Genomic DNA, 22,220 nt, shown 5'->3' with positions numbered 1-22,220 from the left:
GAGTCTTTGCTTCATCTTCCTCTTACTTCTGAGGGGCCTCAGCTACTGATGTTAATTTGTTTGCCTGGACTCGGGATTTAAGCCCAGATCACAAAACCCCTGATTTCTCCAGTCTCGAAGCCGAAGCACAGAGCTTGGAGAGAAGACGGTCCCAAGGGCTCCTGCGGGAACTCATCTCAGCGTGGCCGGTCGTCCTGCGGACCTGCCGCGTCTCATCCACTGGTGGTGGTGGATGGATTAGTCTGTCCGAGAGCCGGACACCTCTCATTGCTTGGTTGTTGTTTCCCCTCTCTGCCTGGGGGGTATGTGCGTGAGAGGAGGTGTCCTCCAGACTTTACTGGGAACGGAGTTGGCGCTGTCATGGTGTAGGGGGCACCATGAATGTGTGGTTAGCCCTGTGCCTTGATGTTTATTGTTTTCAGGCAACTTAACAGTCCTAAAGTTAGAGCCAAGTGAGAGAGAGAGCACAAGGCCTCTCTTTAGGTTATAGTATTGGCCCCAGGGTGCAGTAGTTCGGGTTTCTAGAGATTTCCTCACTCTTGCCCCTGGGTTCGGTATCTCTGGTTTGTGGGAAATTCTTCGTTGAAATGGAGACTAAAAAGCCAGCCTAGGAGTGGCTGCTCCAGTGTCCGGCAGGGCTCGCTACTCGTCTTGGATGAGTAGGTATTTAGTACTTTCTGTAAGCAAGGCCCCGGGGAGGTCTTGGAAGGAGAGAGAAGACAGAAAGCCTCAGGACTTCAGGGATGGACATGCTCATCTGCATTCTCATCCTGTGCCCTCGGGTCATTGGCCTTGTGCCATTGGGTCATTGGCTCATGAGCCCTCTGTGTTTCTTGTCTCCCTGTCAAAGAAGGTGACAGTAACTTCATGAGCCGGTTAGGGTGTCTCTAGTTGCAAAGAGCCTCACATAAGGAATCCTCTTGAGGTGGGACAAGCCACACTTAACCCAGGTGCATTGTGGAGGGTTAATCCAGTGGCTCCATGGAGCACCGCCCCTACCCCACCCCTGGTAGCCTCCATGCATTGCACATCTCAGCAGCCTACTTCTCTTGGTCCCCAGATGGCTCTGCATTGTAGACAGCAAGGTCCAGAGGCAGAAAAGTGGTCTCTTCCACATACCCCATTTTAAGAGAGGAAAAAACACTGTGGGAGCCCTCAGCAGGTGTTCCTCGGGTCAATTGCTCAGAATTTCCACAGTGGCCTTTTCTACTCCAGTCCCCACCAAGAACAGTGGAATGACCAGAATTGACCAAGAGACCCACCTGTGGGACTGGCTCTCCCCCTGCCATCCTCTGGCACCAGGGTATCAAGCCTGAACAAATTTGAGGTGGGCAGCTAGTGGTGAACCACCCGCAGGGTTCCAGAAACTTCCAGGTCCCGAAGGCCCTGTGCAGTACCTGGAGGGCAGCTCAGACACAGGCAAGGTGCTGCCTGCCCCGCTTTCCTTCTCAGGGAGCATGCAGACTTGAAAGGGGATGGCGTGTCCCGTCCAGGGGGTTAACAGGCAAAGGGAAGCAGCATCAGCATCTGCATTTCAGGATTTTAGGGGGTGATGCCTAAAACTAGACTCGCTCCCTGGCCTTGGTGGGCATTTTGCGGCATCTGTAGTCTGGAGGACATTGCCTATGGAAAGAGAAGCTGCCTTGGCTGCTTAGTGAGCTCTCCGGAGAGCAAGGCTGTGCTCCTGAGCGGTGTGTGTGGAAATACCTGAATTGCTAGAGCTTGAGTCATCGGTATGCATCTAGGTTTCTGGGGGTTGGTAATTATTGCTTAATCCTCTCCCAAGCATAGGTCAGCCACCATCTTTTGCCTTCTCTGGAATGTTCCAGTCTCTGTTCCTGGAGATGTTGAAACTAGCTTTGGCCATCCTGCCATTTCCCCAGAGCACCTCTGCGCCCTGTGCCCCTTGCTGTTAGTTTGCAGAGCAGTGTAGCAGAGAGAGCACTCGTCCAGGAGTCCGAAGCTGTGTGACCCTTTGATGGAGTCCCACTGTTTTTATTTTTGCTTTTACTTCCCCGGCCTCAGGAGACATGTTTAGAAAAATGTTGCCACAGCCGATGTCAGGACATTACTTACTGCCCGTGCTCTCTTCTAGGATTTTTATGGTGGCAGGTCTCACGTTTAGGTCTTTCATCCATTTCGAGTCTATTTTTGCATATGGCGTAAGGAAGCTGTCCATTTTCATTCTTCTGCACATGGCTGTCCCGTTTTCCCAACATCATTTGTTGAAGAGACTTTGTCCTGTTGCATATTCTTTTCTGCTTTGTCGTGGATTAATTGACCATGTAATTGTGAGTTTATTTCTAGGCTCTCTGTTCTGTTCTGTTGATCTATGTGTCTGTATTTGTGCCAGTACCATGCTGTCTTGATCACGACAGCTTTGTAAGATAGCTTGAGGTCTGGAATGGTGATGCCTCCAGCTTTGCTTTCCTTTTTCCAGATTGCTTTCGCCATTTGGGGTCTTGTGTGGTTCCATATCAATTTTAGGATTTTTGTAATTATATTGGAATTAAAATAAAATCATAGAAAATAGCTGTGTGTCCTGATTTTGGCTGTTCACTAACATGCTGTGATTTCGGTGAATCTGTAACCTCGGGTCAGGGGGTGGGCTCCATTGCCTTCTCAGGCCTGTGCAGACGTTGCCAATCAGTCGTGGCTTTCTTGCCCTGCACTGCCTCGGGCCTGGCCTACACTCAGGCTTAACATCCTTTTCCCTACAGATAGGCAGCCATTGTCAATGGGATACTTGAGATGCAATTGGTTTTCAAGCCCAGTACCAGGAACCCAGGGCCCCCATAGTTTTGCTGTTTCTCTTTGGCAGAGTGGATAAAAGTTGATGGTTTCCTACTCTGTTGTGATGTTGTCTGATTTTCAAGAGCCTTATGAGAATGCCATCAGAAACTGTATTCCTGGACCTGGTATTATCAAGGGTTGTTGCAAGGGGAATGGTGGCAACAGGCCTGCCTTGGTCTTGTTCACTGAGAAATCACCAGCACCTAGCCCAGTGCCTGGGTCATAATAGGACTGAGCTGCTTGTGGAGCTGAATGAATGAGTTTGGGGGTGGGGGTCTGCACGAGAAAGCATGCTCCCCACCCCCACCCCGTCTCTGTAGGAGGGATCCTGGGGACTACATATATGCTTTGGAAAAGCTGCTTCCCTCCTTCTTTCGGATATTATTAGAGTTGTAAAAGCCTTCTCTGGATTTTTCTCTCTGAATTTGCATTTTGGCTTTCAAAGCCTTTGAGACAGAATTCAAAGCAAAGCTTCAGCCTGGGAGAGGAGGCAGCGTCATTGCAGCAGGGGCTGGGGAGCTATTAGGTCCCTCTCCTGGTCCCCAGCAGCTGCGCCAGCTCTGAGCCTCGTTCCCCTGCCACTTTCCCTGCCTGCTCTTCCCCAGCGCTTCCCTGGCTCTGCTCTCGCACAGTTCCGCTTCTGTATCTCTACAGCCATTTCTTAATGGCTTTGAGGGTCGACTTCCTGGCTGAGGGCTCACCTCATGAAGCACTCTGCAAGTGGCCGGCATGTCTTTGACCAGGGAAAGTGTGCTCCCTGCCAGTAGTGGCCCAAAGGAAGTGGGTACAGTGTGGTCCCTGCATGTGAGGCCTCACTGAACAGAAGCCTCCTAGCCAGTTCTCGGTTTGTGGGAGGCAGCCTGGGCTCAAGAAAGTAGCCCCCTGGCGGGTAGGAAACAAAGCTGGGGACCAGCCGCAGAGGCACTGCAGAATCTGCGGCACACGGAGCAGGACAGTCCCTCGGCGCCTGGGGGGCTCCGCCACTGAGCGTCTGACTCTTGATTTCTGCTCAGGTCACGATCTGGGGGTGGGGGTCGTGAGATCCATCGCGGCCTGGGGCTCTGCGCTCAGCGTGGAGCCTGCTTGAGATTCTCTCTCTCCCTCCCCCTCTGCCCCTTCCCTGTTAGTGCACATGCTCTATCTCTAAAACAAACAAACAAACAAACAAAATCTTTGGGTCACCTGAACTTCAACTTTTGGTTCGGGTTCAGGTCACAATCTCAGCATCCTGGGATCAGCCCCGGGTCGGGCTCTGTGCGGAGTGTGGAGCTTGCTTCAGATTCTCTTCCCCGCTCCCCCTGCCCCGCCCTTTTCCTGGCTTGCATGGGTTCTCTCTCTCTCTCTTGCTCTCGCTCTCACTCTCGCTCTCAAATAAAATAAATCTTTAAAAAGAAGTAGGATGATCCCACAGGAGAACGGGGACAAAAGGGAGGGTGATCGACAAGTGCCTTGAGTGAGGAACGGGCAGGCTTTTCCCCACTTAGCGTTACCCCCGTCACTCACCTCCAGATGTGTGCCTTGGGTCTAACCCTTTCCAATTGATTGTATGATGTCTCCATCTCGGTGGCCTTCTGTTCTTGCTTTCACACTGCTGTCCCCCAAGAAGAGAAAAATGCCTTGGGCTGTCCTTAAAAATATGTGCAAAGAGGACAAAGAACATCTGGCTATTCATTTTCCTATAGGAGAGCTTCTGTCTCCTTCCTCCTGTGAACACTGATTCCAGGCCACACTAGATAAAGGACAAATTTTATTTTTTAATTGAGGTATAATTGACATATCACATTCTATTTCAGTGGCACAATGTAATGATTCAATATTTGTATACATTGCTAAGTGATCACTTGATAAGTCTAGTTAACATCTGTCACCATATGTAATTACAAATAATTTACTTTCTCGTGATGAGAACTTTTAAGATTTACTCTTCTAATAACTTTCAAATATGCAATATAGTAGTCCACCCTTCCTGTGGGGGATATGTTCCAAGACCCTAGTGGACGCCTGATTCCATGGATAATACCTAACCCTGTGTATAATACATTTTTTCATATGTAGATAATATGTATATATACCCCTAAGATAAAATTTAATTGACAAGTTATGCCTAGTAAGAGATTAACAAGAATAACAATGAAGTAGAACAATTCTAACCATGTCCTGTAATAAAAGTTATGTGAATGTTGTGTCTCTCTCTCAAATATCTTATGTACCATACTCCCCCTTCTGATGATGACAGTGATGTGAGATTGGAAAATGCCTGTATGACAAGGGGAGGGAAAAGGAGGGGAGGTAAATGACGTAGGCGCTGTGATGTAGTGTAAGTATTGTTGACCTGATGAGTCATCAAAAGGGGATCATCTGCTTCCAGACCATGCCGACCATGGGTAACTGAGACCACACAAAAGCAGCGGCTATGGGACAGTGTTATTAACTGTAGTCACTATGCTGTACATTACATACTCATGACTTATTTATACCTGGGATTTTGTACCTTTTGACCCACTTCACCCATTTTATCCAGCCCCCCTAGCCCTCACCTTTGGCAACCACCAGTATGTTCTCTGCGTCTATGAGTTTCATTTTTTTTTTTTTTCTGAATCCCATATATGACATCACACTGTGTGTGTCTTTCTAAGTTTGACTTACTTCACTTAGCACAATATATCCTTAAGGTCCATCCATGTTGTCACTAACGGAATATTTAGCTCTTTTTTTATGGCTGAATAAAGTGCCATTGTATGTATGTACCGCACTTGATCCTCTCGTTCACTGGTGAACACTTAGGTTGTTTCTAAATCTTGGCTGTTGTAAGTGATGCTATATTGAATGTGGGGGTGGATACAGCTTCTCAAGTAAGTGGTTTTGTTTTCTTTAGATAAATACTCAGAAATGGAATTGCTGGATCATGTGGTGGTTCTATTTTTAAATTTTTGAGATATTGCCCTGTGATTTTTTTCATAGTGGCTGCACTAATTTACATTTCCAGCAACAGTCCATGAAGGTTCTCTTCACATCCTCACCAACACTTGTTATTACTCGTCTTTTTGAAAGTAGCCATTCTGACAGGTGTCAGGTGGTATCTCACTGGTTTTGGTTTGCATTTCCCTGATGATGGGTGATGTTGAGCACCCTTGCTTATACCCATTGGCCATCAGTATATCTTCTTTCGAAAAATGTCCATTTAGCTCCTCTGCCCTTTTATTTTTTTAAGGTTTTATTTATTTGACAGAGATCACAAGTAGGCAAGGGGGGGGGAAGCAGGCCCCCTGCTGAGAGAGCCCAATGCAGGGCTCAATCCCAGGACCCTGAGATCATGACCTGAGCAGAAGGCAGAGGCTTCAACCCATTGAGCCACCCAGGTGCCCTCCTCTGCCCATTTTTAATTTTTAATTGGATTGTTTTTCTGCTATTGAGTTTTATGAGTTCCTTATATATTTTGGATATTAACTCCTTATCAGATCTATGGTTTGTAAATGTCTTCTCCAATTCAGTAGGTTGCCTTTTCATTTCGTTGATAGTTTTCTTTGTTGTGCAGGAGTGTTCTTGTTTGATGTGTTTGTTTTTACTTGTTTGTTTTTACTTTTGTTGCTTTTGCTTTTATTTTTGCTTTTGGGGTCAGATTCAAAAAATCATTGCCAAGACCAATGTTAAGGAGCTTATCACTTATGGTTTCTTCTAGGAGTTTTGTGGTTTCAGGTGTAATATTCAAGTCTTTAATCCACTTTGAGTTAATTTTTGTGGATGGTGTAAGATAGTGGTTCAGTTTTGTTCTTTTGCATGTGTTTGTTCAGTTTTCCCAACGCTAATTAGCGAGAAAGTACTTTCTCCATTGCATATTCTTGGCTTCTTTGTCATAAACTGACTCACCATATGTGCATGGGTTTATTTCTGGGCTCTCTATTCTGTTTCAATGATCTATGGGTATGTTCTTCTGCCAATACCATACTGTTTTGATTCATAGTTTTGTAATACAGTTTGAATAAGAGAGTGTGATGACTCTAGCTTTGTTCTTCTTTCTCAAGATTGCTTTGATTATTCAGGGTCTTTTGTGGTTCACACAAATTTTAGGATTGTTAGTTCTAGCTCTGTGAAAAATGCCATTGGGCTTTTGATAGGATTACATTGAATCTATAGATTATTTTGGGTTGTATGGACATTTAATTGATTTATTTTTAAAAGATTTTATTTATTTATTTGACACAGAGAGAAATGAGAGAGGGATCACAAGCAGGGAGAGTGGGAGAGGGAGAAGCAGGCCTCCCGTCGAGTGGGGAGCCCGATGCAGGGCTTAATCCCAGGACTCTGGGACCATGACCTGAGCTGAAGGCAGACACCCAATGTCTGAGCCATTCAGGTGCTCCTCCTGTGGACATTTTAACAACATTAGTTATTCCAATCCACGAGCACAGACCATCTTTCCATTTATTTGTGTGTTCATTCTCTTGCATCAGTGCACAGGTCTTTCATCTCCTTATTAAATTTATTTCTAGGTATTTTTTCCTTTTTTCATAATTATAAATGGTATTGTTTTCTTAATTTTTCTTTTGATTATTTGTTACTAATAAAAATAAATTCAACAGATTTTTTTATGTATTGCTTTTGTTATCCTGCAACTTTACTGAATTTGTTTATTCTAACAGTTTTTTGTGGCACGTTTAGGGTTTCATATATATAGTATGTCATATACAAATTGTGTCAGTTTTTCTTTTCTGATTTGGATCTGTTTTATTTTATTTTATTTAAAGATTTTGTTTATGTATTTGAGAGAGAGACAATGAGAGAGAGCATGAGAGGGGAGAAGTTCAGAGGAGAAGCAGACTCCCCATGGAACTGGGAGCCCGATGTGGGACTCGATCCCAGGACTTGGGGATCATGTCTTGAGCCAAAGGCAGTTGCTTAACTAACTGAGCCACCCAGGCGCCCTTGGATGTGTTTTATTTCCTTTTCTTTCTTTTTCAAAATCTTTAAGAGATTTTATTTATTTATTTGAGGGAGACAGAGGTAACAACAGAGATTGCGACAGAGAGCACAAGTGGGGAGGAGAGGGAGAAACAGGCTCCTGGATGAGCAGTGAGCCTGAAGTGGTATTCGATCCCAGGACCCTGGGACAATGACTAGACCTGAAGGCAGATGCTTAACCGACTGAGCCACCCAGGTGGCTTATTTCCTTTTTTCCTTTTCTTGTCAAATTGCTCCAGCTAGGACTTCCAGTATTATGTTGAATAACAGTGGTGCGAGTGGGCATCTTTGTCTTGTCCTTGATCTTAGAGAAAAACCTTTCACATTTTCATTGTTGAATATGATGTTAGCTGTGGCTTGTCATGCATGGCCTTATTATATTGAGGTATGTTCCCTCTATACCTACTTTGTTGAGAGTTTTTATCATAAATGGATGTTGAATTTTCTCCATCTATTGAGATGATCATATGATTTATTTTATTTTTTATTAATATCATAGAGCACACTGATTTGCAGACGTTGAACCAGCCTTGAATCCCTGGAGTAAATCCCACTTAGTCATGGTGTGTTCTCCTTTTGATACGTTGTTGCATTTGGCTTGCTAATATTTTGTTGAGGATTTTGTGTCTGTGTTCATCAGAGATATTGGCCTTTAACTCATTTTTTTTTTTTTAAAGATTGTATTTATTTATTTGACAGAGAGAGAGATCACAAGTAGGCAGAGAGGCAGGCAGAGAGAGGAGGAAGCAGGCTCCCTGCTGAGCAGAGAGCCCGATGCGGGGCTGGATCCCAGGACCCTGAGATCATGATCTGAGCAGAAGGCAGAGGCTTTAACTCACTGAGTCACCCAGGTGCCCCTATAACTCACGTTTTTTGTGGTCTCCTTATCTGGTTTTTGTATCAGGGTAATGCTCGTCTCATAAAAGGAGTTTGGAAGCACCATCTCCTCTTCTATTTTTGGGAAGCATTTTTGAGAAAAATTAATTAATTGCTTTTTGGATATTTGGTGTAGTTCACCATGGAAGCTGTCTGATCCCAGGCTTTCATTTGTTGGGAAGGTTTCTAATCATTAACTCGATCTCCTAGGTGTGTTCAGATAGTAATAGGTGTGTTCAGATTTTCTATTTCATGATTTAGTCCTGGTAGGGGAGGGAGATTTATTCCAACCATGCCTTTTAGAATTTATGGGATAAGTTATTCATTTATCCATCGCGTAGGTGGAAAGTACAAACATAGAGACCAATAAAAGGAGCTTACAGTTTGTCCAGAGATCTTTTCTAAATAATAGATTTTATCAGAAGATTTTATTTGTGAAAGAGAGTATGGGGTGTGGGAAAGGGCAGAGGGAGAAGGAGAAGCAGGCTCGCCACTCAGCAAAGAGTCCCAATGTGGGGCTTGATCCAGGACTCTGGGATCACAACCTGAGCTAAAGGTAGACAGTTAACTGACTGAGCCACCCAGGTGCACCTAATAATAAATTCTTTTTGAATAATTGATATGTTCCCATGGTTTAAATGTCAGCAAATCAAAAGAGAAAAAGTTAAGCGTCTCCTCCCCTATCTTCCAGCCATCCAGCTCCCGCTCGAGGGTAACTACTGTGAGTAATGTCTTCGGTCTCTTTCTGAAGACATTCTCTTCATGTCGTTCAGTAGCTTTTAACAGGCCCCAGGGGTGGAGCTCATCAGGACAACCTCTGACCTTCTAAGGGCACCTGACTGCAGCCATCAGGCAATGGGGTCAGGGAGGATGGGCAGCAGAGAGATTCTGAAAAAGATATCCCGGAGGGCTTGAGGATTATACTCAAGGATTATACCCACTTCCAGCCCCAGCCCTGGGTCTCGCCAGACAGGCGAAGTATTTACATGCGGGAATGGACATCATAATACAAGATTTCACTAGAGACGAAGGTCACATTCCTGGTACTTCCAGACAGACGGTGCCTTCCCCCAGAGGACCGAGACAGCAACAGTGGGTCTGCCGTGGCTGGGTGGGGCTTTAAGAAAGGTTACTGTCTTCATCCTTTCTGGGCTTCCTGTTCCTCATTTATGAAACCCCTAATCTGCGGGTTTAAACTTTTTTTCCCTTGAGCCCCTGTAGCAGTCTGAGGGAACCCACAGACTTCTTTAAATGCATGTGTGAAACATGCAGGATCATAAATGAAAACAATGACCCTGAAATATGGCAGTTTCCCCACGTGGTGGACCCTGAGTAGTCCCACCGGACAGAGACTCCTGCTCTGAGGAGGGCCACGGCCAGGTTCTGGCTCCCACAGGCTGCTCTACATCTTGGCACTGCTTGGGGCCTGGTGGTGTTCATTAGAAGACAGGGGGAAAGGGGCACCTGGGTGGCTCAGTGGGTTAAGCCTCTGCCTTTGGCTCAGGTCATGATCCCAGAGTCCTGGGATCGAGACCCACATCGGGTTCTCTGCTCAGCGGGGAGCCTGCTCCCTCCTCTCTCTCTCTCTCTCTTTCTGCCTGCCTCTCTGCTTACTTGTGATCTCTGTCAAATAAATAAATAAAATCTTTAAAAAAAAAAAAAAAGACAGGGGGAAAGATCCCTCTGAGGTGGCTTTGCAATGAGTCAAATGAATAATCCCTTTCTCCCCATAATTAGCTTCCCCTCTGTCCACACAGTTCTCTTTTAACTGAAGAGGACTAGGTTTCCAAAAGGTAGCAGCACTGTTCTGGGAAACAGAATCCCAGCCTGCTTGGGGCAGAGGGGACAGCAGCTGCCCTCACAGCCGGGCTTCTCTAGCCTGCTGGAGAATTTCGGAGTCGGCCTGCACAGGTCTTACGCGGTGTTATGGTCTCCATCCTGGTCACTGGAGTCTTAGCCTTGGAGAGGGATGGTGGCCTGCCAGGCTTCTGTTGCCGGTGTGTGGTGGGGCCCCTGGGTCTCACAGGTGCCTGTCTCAGGACTGGCCTGCCAGCAGATGCAGAAGAAAGTTAGGTTCCTGCCGTTGCCCTTTTACCCTCCTCCTTCTAGTGTTGGGCATGGCACCCCCGGGAGGAGGTCGGTGTTTTAAGCAATGGAGTATTGGGTGGCCTAGGCCACATGTTTTCTTTGCGGATAATTTAACATCGGCTAAGACGACATCAAGGATGTGGTGCGCCTGTGGAAGGCGCTGAGCCGTGCGATGACTCCCAGTGGGCCAGCCTCCCTCCAGACGCCACAGCGCGGCCTTCAGTCGTCCCTCTGCTGGGAGCTCGGGGCTCTGTGCGCCGGGAGCTGCTGTTTCTGGTGTGTGTGTTCATGTGCGCTGCAGTCAGCACCTGACCTGTAATTGAAATGGCCTATTTTCAAAAATCTATTAGAAGCCAAAATTGCCTTCAGTAGGAGAGCATCAGAAGGGCCGGGTTCTCACGTGCGTTCTGCCGTGTGGGTACACGGGCTCCTTCAGAATCCGTGCCTCCAGGACCCAAACACAGTCTCTTAGGAAGACGTCTATCTGCCTATCATTCTTTCCACTACACGGCAAATCCTCCATTTCCTCGGTCTCCTGTGGGTCCTCTCTCTCACACAGAGATGTGTACACTCGTTAAGGCAAAGAGACAAAGAGGGAAAAAACCCACAAGTTTTATCCATCGATTTATTCCAAAATTATACATTGCACCTTTGGCCCTTGCTAGGTACGAGGCACTGTCCTGAGATAAACCGTAGTCAAGACGCACACAGTCCCTCCTTCCGTGGTGTGTATAGCCTAGAAGGAAGAAATGGACAAGATACAAATAAACAAATGCACTAGGAGAGTACTGGGTGCCAGTGCTCTCCAGGTAAGTGGTCTTAGGATGTGAGAGTGTGACTCAGTGGTCACTCTCCACAGGGCGAGCAGGGAATGCCTGCCACCCAGAGGAGTGGACTAGGGTCAGAAGATGTGGAGTCGGGGACATGGCATCAAGGCCTGACAGGATTGTGGGCAGGCCCGTGCCCGTCAGGTTTAAGGCACAGAGAGAAAGCCGGAAGGTGGGGTAGATGAGTGGCAGGAGCCAGATCACAGGACGTGATGTCCTCATTGAAGGTTTCCAAGCAAGTGACTGAAAAATTCCCTCTGACCCAATTAAATGACTCATAATTCCCATCAGGGGCACACAGTGGGGTTTACGTGGGGGACCTCAGCAGAGAACAGTAGAAGGTAGCTGGAGCCAGCTGGAGTTTGTGTGGCATTTCACTCGGTGCTCACTGCGTGTCATTTCATCTAGACCCTACAACAGTCCCACGAGGGGAGCATTGTTACCGGCTGTTTATCCCCAAAAAAGCAGGGTGCGGGGGTGGAGTGATTCACCTGGCCGGAGGGCAGACCTGGGGTTCGAAACCCGCTGTGCAAGCTCCAAGCCTCTGCTCCCTATACCTTCCCGGAAATGGACCCCACACAGCTTTTTTATTATTTTTGTCCATTTATTTTTATTACTTATTTTTTTTAAACCCATGACTGATTTATTTATTTAGTAGTCTATACCCAAGTGGGGATCAAACTCATGATCCCACGGTCAGGAGTCTCCTGCTCCTTTGAGCCAGCTCGGTGCCCCAGACTACTTATCTAACAGATGTGAACACTACTGAGATGGAGTAGTTTTTTATGTGTCTATTTTTAAACTTCTAGTAAAAACATACAACATAAAATGTCATTTTAACCACTTTCAAGTGTACAGTTCAGCGGCATTAAGTAAGTACATTCACACTTTCTTGCAACTGTCACCACCAACTATTTCTAGAACTTTTTTGTCCTTATGGATGTGCCTAGTCTAGATATTTTATATAAGTAGAATCATCCAGTATTTGTCCTTTTTGCCTGGCTTCTTGGACTTAGCATACCATCTTTAGGGTCAGTTCATGAAGTAGCATACGTGGGAACATTATTCCTTCTTATGGTTGAATAAAGTCCCATCGTGCGTACATATCACATTTTGTCTGTCGATCTGTTGATGGGATTTCCACCTGGGGCAGCTTTTCACACAGAGACAGGACCTTACATCTACTCACTCCTGTTCTGAGGATGCTTTCTGATTCCTGGCAAATCTGTGTTTGTCCCAGGTTGGGGGTGACCCTCCACTGTGTGTGTGGTTAGAGGTGCTGCCGAGTTTAAGGTAACTAGCCTTGGTCTATTGAAAAAACTCAAGGGTGTGGTTTCTGGGTTACTCTATCCATTGAGCCCCAGACTCTTGATTTTGGCTCATGTCATGATCTCAGGGTCATGAGTTCAAGTCCCACCTGGGGCTGTGATGTCAGCTTGTCCCTCTCCCTCAGCTCCTTCCCCAGTCACTCTCTTTCTCTCAAATACTTAAAACACACACACACACACACAACTCAAGAGGAACACTGTAATTGTTCTTGTGCCAACACCAGTTCTAATTAGGTTCTCCCACTGTCCGCTCTGTAGACAGAGCAGCAGAGAGGTCCACAGGGGTTATTTCTTTGTTTACTTCTAAGCGAAAGCATTTCCTGTAGATGGAAATTTAGCTCACCTTCGAAATTCTCCACAGTAGCCACCCAGAAGCCCCAAGTCTCTGCTGGGGGACCCTGGGCAGGCCATGTCTATCTGGCTTTGGTGTCTGCATCTAAAATGATATTAAACTTCTTCTAAGAGCTCATGTGTCTTTCCTAGACAGAGAGGTGAAGTTCGTTTCTAACTCTACTCTGGGTTCTTCCTTGCTACTTGTACATTAAGCTCATGCCTCTCTCCTTTTTTTTTTTTTTTTTTTAAAAGATTTTATTATTTATTTGACAGAGAGAGATCACAAGTAGGCAGAGAGGCAGGCAGAGAGAGAGGGAAGCAGGCTCCCTGCTGAGCAGAGAGCCCAATGTGGGGCTCGATCCCAGGACCCTGGGATCATGACCTGAGCCGAAAGCAGAGGCTTTAACCCACTGAGCCACCCAGGCGCCCTGTGCCTCTCTCCTCTTTGAGAAGCTGCTGGTCAGTGTCACTTGTAGTAATCCCATATTCCCGTGATGAGATGACAAAGCCGACTCCCGGATGTTGGGCCCAGGGACTGCTGCTGTCCCCGCCCCTTGTACCCACCCTCACTGGGGTGCAGCAAGACAGGGGGTGCCCTTCCCTCCCAGCAGCCTTTGTCTGGATGCCTGGAAGTGCTGGGTGGCCTTGGGAAGTGTGATTTATATCTTCCTGGATGAACTGCCGCCTTTCTCATTGCCAGGAAATCAACGATGCTGGCGGCTACCTGTTTCCTCAGCTGCAGGACAGGAGAAAAGCCATGCTGCCTCAATGTCCCCTGAGGCACTAGGCCACTCACGGCCAGTTTTCTCTTTCAGAGCCATAAATCTGAGAAATCCGGTGCTGCAGCAGGTGCTGGAGAGGAAGAGTGAGATCCTGTGTGTCCTGACCCAGAGGATAGTGACGACGCAGCCGTGTGTGATATCGGAGCACATTCAGATAGAGGAGAAGTGTGGCGGCATGGTGGGGATCCAGACCAAGACGGTGCAGGTGTGTGTGCCGGGGTGCAGGCACGGGCTCCATGGGCTCAGCAGCCTCTCGGGGCCCAGTCCTTGCGGCCGGGGGCAGGGGCCTCTTCAGGTGGTGTCTTCATTTGCCAGGACTCTTCTGCAGTGAGCTAACTGAAATCCAACTCAAACTGGCTTATACGAGAAATAATTTAGGGCTCATGTAACTGAAGCATTCAAGGTTGTCTGGCTTTGGTCACTGCTAGTTCGAGATTCAGAATTGCGGAAAACCACATGCACTGCCTTCCTTGGGGGTAGATCCCCACACAGGTGGGCGTTCTCCCTGTGGTGCGGCTTTTGTCCAGCTTGCTGCCACCCCAGCGGAAAGTGTGCTCTGGGTTGGCTCTCGCTGTACCATCCCTGGTTGTAGCCTTTCCTGAAGCAGACCCAAGGCCAGGGCTCTAGGGCCCTCAGAATGGCCATGCAGGCTTCGTCCGGTGCCTACAAAAAAGAAAATGGGTCAAAGGAATACTGAATGCACAGGTAACCACCAGAGCCCCTCAGAGTCAGGGTCTCAGAATGATTACTTTGGGATCAACTGCCTTAAATCCTTTATAGACGGAGTGAGGGAAGGTGAAGAGCAGTATATGTGTCTCTATACACATAAACAGAAGCTTCTGGATTAAAATAGAGACAGTCCAATCAGGCTGACCCCTGAGCCAGTACTGAACTTCTGTGGAGCAAGAGGCTACCAATCCCAAACTGTTTCCTCCACAGCTTGCCATGTGCCTGATGTCCTATTCTTAGAGACTTGCTTCCTGGGGTAACTTGGCTTTTGCTAGAGGACCTGGGAAAGTTGTATCTGGAAGGAAATGGAGACAGAGGTCTGGTCTGGAGCTGGACTCTCTGTGGTGCAGTGATGAGGGGGATGCCCGACAGGAGAGAGCTTTGGCCAGCCCTGCCAGGGTTTCTGCCCATGGTGGCCCCCCGCACAGGCCTGGCACCTGCTGGCAATCAGGACGCTGCCTGTCCTCATTGCCAGGAAATCAACGATGCTGGCGGCTACCTGTTTCCTCAGCTGCAGGACAGGAGAAAAGCCATGCTGCCTCAATGTCCCCTGAGGCACTAGGCCACTCACGGCCAGTGCTAAATGGAGTCTCTGATCTCCAGTGTTGAGGCAACGATCTCCCTAGGCCATCATGGGAAGGGGTCATATTTTTGTTTGTTTGTTTGTTTTTTAAAGATTTTATTTATTTAACAGACAGAGATCACAAGTAGGCCGAGAGGCAGGCAGAGAGAGAGGAGGAAGCAGGCTCCCCACTAGGCAGAGAGCCCAATGTGGGGCTCGATCCCAGGACCCTGGGACCACGACCTGAGCCGAAGGGAAGGGGTCATATTTGTAACAGTGTTGGGAGGAGAGAGCTGTAGTGCCTGACTGCTTGGCATTTCCTGGGCATCCCCCTCCCCCTCTCATCCTTACCTCTCCTCCCTCCTGCCCCCATTCTGGGTTTGTCGAATAGCACAGTGTGCTGTCCACTGAGTCTGGAATGATGCCCTTTTGGGGGCTCCTTGCTCTTAGCTAGGTTCTTCCAGTCAGGCTTTGACATTGGATTTTCATCATTGCCTGGGGTGTAAAAGTGGTTACCCTAATCCTCTGTGAGGCAAATGAGGAGTTATCTTGTTTATCTTCTTTATTCAGTACCAGAGACCTAGCCTCACTGTCTCCCACACTCTGGAATCTCACTTTTGGGTCCCCACAAAAGTTTGCTCGTTTACTTCCCAGTATGTGCCCTACATCACGAAGCCCACAGGGATAAAATCCTTACCTCTGCTGGCCAGCTTCTGTTTTTGCTGAATGCCTCTCATGCTCAAAGCCACAGCCAGGGGTGGGGGGTGGCGTGAGAGAAACCTGGGGTGGGGGGTCTGAGCACACAGGTGGCAGCGTGCGCTCTCACTCACAGGTGTCTGCAAAGGAGGACGGGAGCATCACCAAGGACACCAACGTGGTGCTGGAGATCCCGGCTCCCACCGCCATCGCCTATAGCGTCATCGAGCTGTACGTGAAACCGGATGGCCAGTTCGGTGAGTGCCGCCTCCGGCTCTGGGCATGAGAGGAAAGAGATGGGAAGTGTGGGGGTGTCCTGGGACAAGTGAGGAAGGTGGGCTGTGCACTGCTCGGCTGGTCCACAGGCCCTGACAGCACCTCCCAACTGGGTCCCGCCTCACACACTTACTTGGCTCCCCTCCTTCTCTGAATCTTTCCCCATCTGTCCCATCCTTGCAGCATTTCTAATGTGATCGTTTAAAAGTAAAACTTTGTGGCCATTTCACACATCTGCTTAAACACTTGTCTGAGGCTCCCTTTGTCACAAGAGAAAGCCTGCACTTCAGGTGTCTTGTGACCGAGCCTCAGCATTTGTCCGGCCCTCCTCCTAACCTGCTTTGTTGGTGCCGTCTGGCCAGTTAAGCCCGTCTGGGGACACTCCTCTCACTCTTTTCCTGGAGTTCCATGACTGCCTGCATGCCGCCTCTTTGCCTAACTAATTCCTACCGAAACATTAGGGAGTTCCTTAGACACTGCTACATCCAAGAAACCTTTTCTAGTTCTCTCTCTGGCTTCAGGGACCTACCTCCTCCCGCACCACCTGTTACCTCTGTCCCCACTCAAGATATACTTCTTGTCCAGGCCTGGACTGTATCCCTTCGTAGCACTGACTCCCAGCACAGTGCCCAACACTGAAAAGAATGAGGGAATTGGGGGGCGCCTGGGTGGCTCAGTGGGTTAAAGCCTCTGCCTTCGGCTCAGGTCATGATCCCAGGGTCCTGGGATCAAGCCCCACATCGGGCTTTCTGCTCAGCAGGGAGCCTGCTTTCTCCTCTCTCTCTGCCTGCCTTTCTGCCTACTTGTGATCTCGGTCAAATAAATAAATCTTAAAAAAAAGAATGAGGGAACTGGTAGTATCTCCCGGGGCCCATGCATATGTATGGGCAAGAGTGGTGCTGGTGCCAGAGATTCTGGAAATAGCAGTCGGTGGCCCTGGCCGGCTCTTGGCAGCATTTGAGATGATGTTAACAGTCACAGTGGCTGTCCTGGGGGAACTACTTTATTACCTGAGGGCTGGTTCACATTCATCTTTCTCAGAGCCTGGTGCAAAGGGCCAAGTGAGCCAGGCTGCTCTGGATGCCTGGTGAGTGTAGGTCATGAAGAGTGAATGATTGTTTCTGTCTTTAGACAGCTGTTTGATCTTTTATGTCATTTGTGGCCACAAGCAAATAAAAATATGTGCTAATCCTCATGCCTTCCACATTTTTATTCCGTAGCTTGTGCTGAAGTACACAAGTTATTAATTAAAAGCATAAAAAGAGCCCTAATTCACAAGTTCACTTACAGTTTTGGCTTATTAAGGATGTAATTATTACATAATAACTATTAACATAGTTGAGTTCTTAAATATGTAAATATGTAAGCAAATATTTATTTTAAAAAACCTTTTATTGTGGAAAATGTCATACATCTTCCAAAAGCAGAGATAATAATATGAACTCCCCTGTACTTGCCATCCAGTTTTAAGAACTGGGGTGATTCATGTCTCGTCTGTAACTTTACCATCTCACTCCACCCCACTCAATTATTTCAAAACAAATTGTAGGCATTATATTGTTCTGTCTTTAAATATTTCAGTGTATCCAAAGGTAAGGCTGTTTTAAGACTAGTTTTGACTTCATATAGATTCATGCAGAATGTATTCATTTGTGTGTTTTTTTCACTCAACATGTTTGTAACTTTCATTCATACAATTGTGGAAGTCAAAAGTTCATTTTTTATTGTGTATTTACTAATGAGGAAAAGTTGACTTGAAAAATACAACCACATACCACTTACGTACTTATATTAACAACAATACTTTATTACCAGTTCAAATTTATTAATAGGATTTAATTTTTTTGTTACATATATGGTGAGTTGTGTAAGATCTTTTGTTAAAAAGAAAACCACAGGCCCCAAATGGTGTCCCTTTAAAATTTACTTAGTTGAATTTTTATTTAACAGTTTGTTCAAGTCAAGCTAAGAAAGTACTTCTGATGTCTGAAGGATTGCTTCCTGCCTTCTCAGAGAGGACACACTGGACAGCTTTGAGAACAATGATTTCTCCTGTAACTGTGGGAAGGGGCTGAGATTTCATCTAATAGCATAACGTGTAGGAAGTGGGTTTTGGGGCCAGAGTGCGTATGTTTCCCCGCCCCCTCTTCCCCTTAGGTAAAGCTGGGCCTGAGGTGTGCCAACAAGGCCCAGCTGACCCTGTGCCTGCCTGTCCTTTTCTCCCACATGACAGAATTCTGCCTTGTACGAGGGAAACACGGTGGCTTTGAGCTTGAGAGAAGTGGCTCAGTCTTCATGGACCCTCTGCCCTTTCAAGTCTGCCTTGTACAAGGGAAACACGGTGGCTTTGAGCTTGAGAGAAGTGGCTCGGTCTTCATGGACCCTCTGCCCTTTCAAGAGTTTGCATTTGGGGACATGCCAGATGCTGCACAAGGACCGTCTGCCCTGGATTGGCCGTTGAGTGTTTTAAAACAAGGTATTGCCAGCAGAGTGGGGTATACTGAGCTGATGGCTACTTGTACTGCAAGTGGTGACAGGGCCTTCAAGAGACTTACTGGAGAACAGAGAGGATAGTGCCTCCAGGTCAGCCCAGTCCACTCAGCAGGATGCCCCTCAGGAGGATCGTAGGCATCCTCAGGTCTTAGGTGCTGTGTTTTGAGGAAGGGGTAGAAGATGGAGGACTAAGAGGGCATTTTCATTCATTTTAACCAAACTAGCCTTGCTATTAAAAATAGCTAGTCAGCAACAGAGAACACCCCACCATTCGCACCTGTTTCATTATTTTCCAGCCTTCACTGCCAGCACAGGCAAGGTTGTCGGCATTGCGAAATGCTCTCCTGGGGGCTCTTTCTGCACATGGTCTGAGCCCTGTGGTGCCTTGGCATCCGGGGGTGGGGGGTAGGTACCTGCCACTTGCCTGTGGCAGTTTTTATTCCTCTAGTGTGCTGGGTTTTAAAAAGTTGGCTTTTCTTGTGGTGGCATGGGCAAGGGCGGAGTGCAGGATATGGCAGAAGAGGAAATGGGCAGGGAAAAGGTGAAACAAATAATCAGGAAAGAGCTTGGCAAAAAGAGCCAGGAGCAGCTCAGAATATAGTCTGGCTGGGAGGGTAAGAAGATTCTTACCTGTGGGGCTTCGGTGAGTCCCAAACCAGAAGATGCTTCTGTTTCTGTAGCAGAAGTGCCAGTGTTGGAAGACATGGCAAGGAAGGCCATCTTAAGATGCAGCGTCCCCCATCTTATGCAGGGCTGCAGGCCCCTCCTCTGCTTCCTTGAGGCTGATGATTAGGTCCGACTCCCAGTTGCTGCTTCAACACTGCCACGGGCTAGAACACAGCAGAGCAGCCCCGCAGCCATGAACTGTGCTCCAGGGAAGTGATGAGACCATTCGTGGGCCGCAGCTTCCTTATGATTTCCTTTCCCATCATCCACCCTGTCAGCTGGCCATTCTAGTCAGCCTGGGATGACGTGGGATGGCTGGGCCTGTGAAGCAGGAGTAGGGTGCGGGGCAGCCTGGCCTTTGTGCTCTCAGACCCCAGCCCAACCCAGAAAGCTCTCATCTCTAGGCTGGGGTGGCAAAGACCCAGCTGTGTTCATAGGGAAGTTTTTGAATCTATCAGGGAATGATGGGACCTCTTCTGTCCACGGGGCCGACAGCTGTGCTGGGATTTGCCATCAGCAGAGGTGTGGTGCGTCGCGTATTAGTACGCATCCCTGCATGTAAAAGCTGTGGTTTATCAAATCTTGCTTGTAAAGCCCCACTGGGCTTAATTTACTAGAAGTGTTGCAGTGTCTTAAAAAAAAAAAAGGATTTTAAGGAGAGAGCCTCAAGCATCCTGCAGATCCTGTGTGCCTGGTCCCCAGGATGGGTGAAGAATAAGGAGTGGGAAAAGTGAAATGGCTGTGTTTGCCATGAAAACAGGGTGCCAGAGTTGGAGAAGGAAGCATTAAATATTAAAGGATGAAATCTGCGTGTTATTAGAAGAAAGGACAAGGAAAATAATGGCTTTGGATTTGCTTGGCTGTGAAGCCCTGTAAAAGTACTGAAGGTTAGTAATTCCGCCTTGAATACCTGCTTCTATAGAGATCATGCTAAAGAGGAGTCTAAATAATTGATCAGACTTTTCTAGAAAATAGACTTAATGTTTAGGGAGGGAAGAGGGAAGTCTGAAGCAAATCTGGGTGGCCCTCTCTTTTCTGCCTCTTTTCATCCCCCTCCTTCTGGTTATTGAGAACACACCGGGCGGTAACTAGCTCGAGGTCCGGCTCAAGTTGCATGACTGGCCCCGCTCCTGGAAGTGTCTATGAGAACCGAGGACAGTGACTGCAGAAAGCCTGCTGTCCCTTGTTCCGTCATGAGGCTGGGTGCTCTCTGTTTTCACAGCCACTTTGCTCCTGGAGCAGAACTTCCGTCCCTTTGCAGAGCTGCCGGCACAGCAGCAGTCGGCGCTGAGCCACGTCCTCCAGGCCGTCCTGTCTGATGAAGAGCTACTCAGGGCCCTGGAGCAAGTGGTAAGAGCAGGGAGCTCGCAGGCTAGCGTTCCACCTAGGGTTGCAGAAGTGGACAGACTAGATCTCTTGGGATAAAGCCGTGAGCTGGGATAAGATTGTATATGAAATGTCCCCACCTCCTTTAAACCTTAAGCTGCTTCTTTTTCTTTTTTTTTTTTTTTTCTTATTCCCAGGTCCTTAGTGTTCTAACTGAAAAAAGGTGCCTGATGTAAGGTGTCAAAGGGTAGATTGGTTCCCTAAGGGCTGTTGTAACAAGTTATTACAAACTCTGTGGCTTGGAACCACAGAAATTTATTCTGTTAGATTTGGGTCTGGAGGCCAGAAGTCTGGAGCTGGCATGTCAGCAGGGCCTTTCTTCACCCACAGGCTCAGGTGGAAAACACTACCTTGCCTCTTCCAGCTTTGGTGGCCCCTGATGCTCCTTGGCTTATGGCCACACTGCTCCATGTCTCCCCATGCCTCTATCCTGTGTCAGTGTCTTCCCCTTTTTCCATTAAAGGACACTCACTATTGGATACGGGGCCCACTCCAGTCCAGGAGCATCTCGTATTGAGATCCTTACCTTCATTATATCTTCAAAAACTCTTTCTCTTATTCCAAATAAGGTCATACTCTGGAGTTCTAGGTAAACCTATGTTTGAGGGGCCTCAATTCAACCCCACTACAAGGGGGCTATGTGGTAGAGTTCAATAAGTCAACCTACTCTACTTAGGATAGATTAAAAAGCAGGCCTTTGTATTTTTCTGTTTTGTAGCAGAAGGATTTTCTGGAGAGGTTGAGTTCCTTAACTATTAGTTGTACAAATGGTAAAGGACACACCAGCTGCCAACCTGCCAGACTTTGTGCTCCTTTGTTAAGAAGGCTGGGGCACTGTTAAGATGACTTAGTTTTTTTGTTTTGTTTTGTTATTCTGTTATTCAGAGTTTTTGAACTCTGATTTTCTGATTCAATGCTTACTGGTTTCAGGGGACCATTCATGCTATTTTTCCCTCTTGCAACTGGACTGTGGCAAAAGAGCTTAGCTACCAGTGATGGAATCTGCAGTTGTAGAAACAGTCCAGCCATCCAGGAGATCTGGGTGTTCTGGAGGATCTGGAGCTCGCAGGATGGTGTGCTAGCCCAAGAACACAGATGTTTCAAAAAGCCCACCGACTCATACTTCCTAACATAGCTCCTTACAAGAGGGAAATGTCAGATCAGTATCCTTTGGAAAGAACATCAGCTGCCCTGTCAGGTGCGGGAGCAAGCTGCCCAGGTGGGGCCGGTGAGCTTTTCTATGAATGCATCTGATGTGGAGGTTTCGATGGAAGCGAGCTCGCTAGGTGGTGCTGAGCTGGCTGAGGTGGCCCTCCCTGGCACGGCCACCCACCTCCCAGTGGCCCAGTGTGGATGACTGATGCTGCCTTGTGCCCGGCTGGGAATGTGGTTGGTGGTTGGTGTGCCCAGGTTTAAAGCTGGAGAA

General features: G+C 47.6%; 1 protein-coding gene across 2 annotated transcripts in view; it reads left to right on the top strand.

Moving 5' to 3' along the window:
* The window catches only part of GSDME (gasdermin E), a 73,003-nt gene that overhangs the window by 30,483 nt on the left and 20,300 nt on the right, over window positions 1-22,220 (top strand). The window contains exons 4-8 of one of the 2 annotated variants that reach the window (XM_045062793.1): window positions 14,020-14,191; window positions 16,110-16,230; window positions 17,889-17,891; window positions 18,567-18,725; window positions 20,631-20,758. In XM_045062793.1, coding sequence (XP_044918728.1) covers window positions 14,020-14,191; window positions 16,110-16,230; window positions 17,889-17,891; window positions 18,567-18,725; window positions 20,631-20,758 — 583 coding nt within the window. Of the gene's footprint in view, window positions 1-14,019; window positions 14,192-16,109; window positions 16,231-17,888; window positions 17,892-18,482; window positions 18,726-20,630; window positions 20,759-22,220 lie in introns of both variants that reach the window. The other variant, XM_045062792.1, reaches the window with a different exon arrangement.

The sequence above is a fragment of the Mustela putorius genome, unplaced genomic scaffold (genome assembly GCF_011764305.1).
Source record: "Mustela putorius furo isolate JIRA1106 unplaced genomic scaffold, ASM1176430v1.1 tig00003845_pilon_pilon_pilon, whole genome shotgun sequence".
In the NCBI taxonomy this organism is placed as follows: Eukaryota; Metazoa; Chordata; class Mammalia; order Carnivora; family Mustelidae; genus Mustela; species Mustela putorius.
Note: the sequence above shows the minus strand (reverse complement) of the source record. Positions and strands in the feature narration are given on the sequence as shown.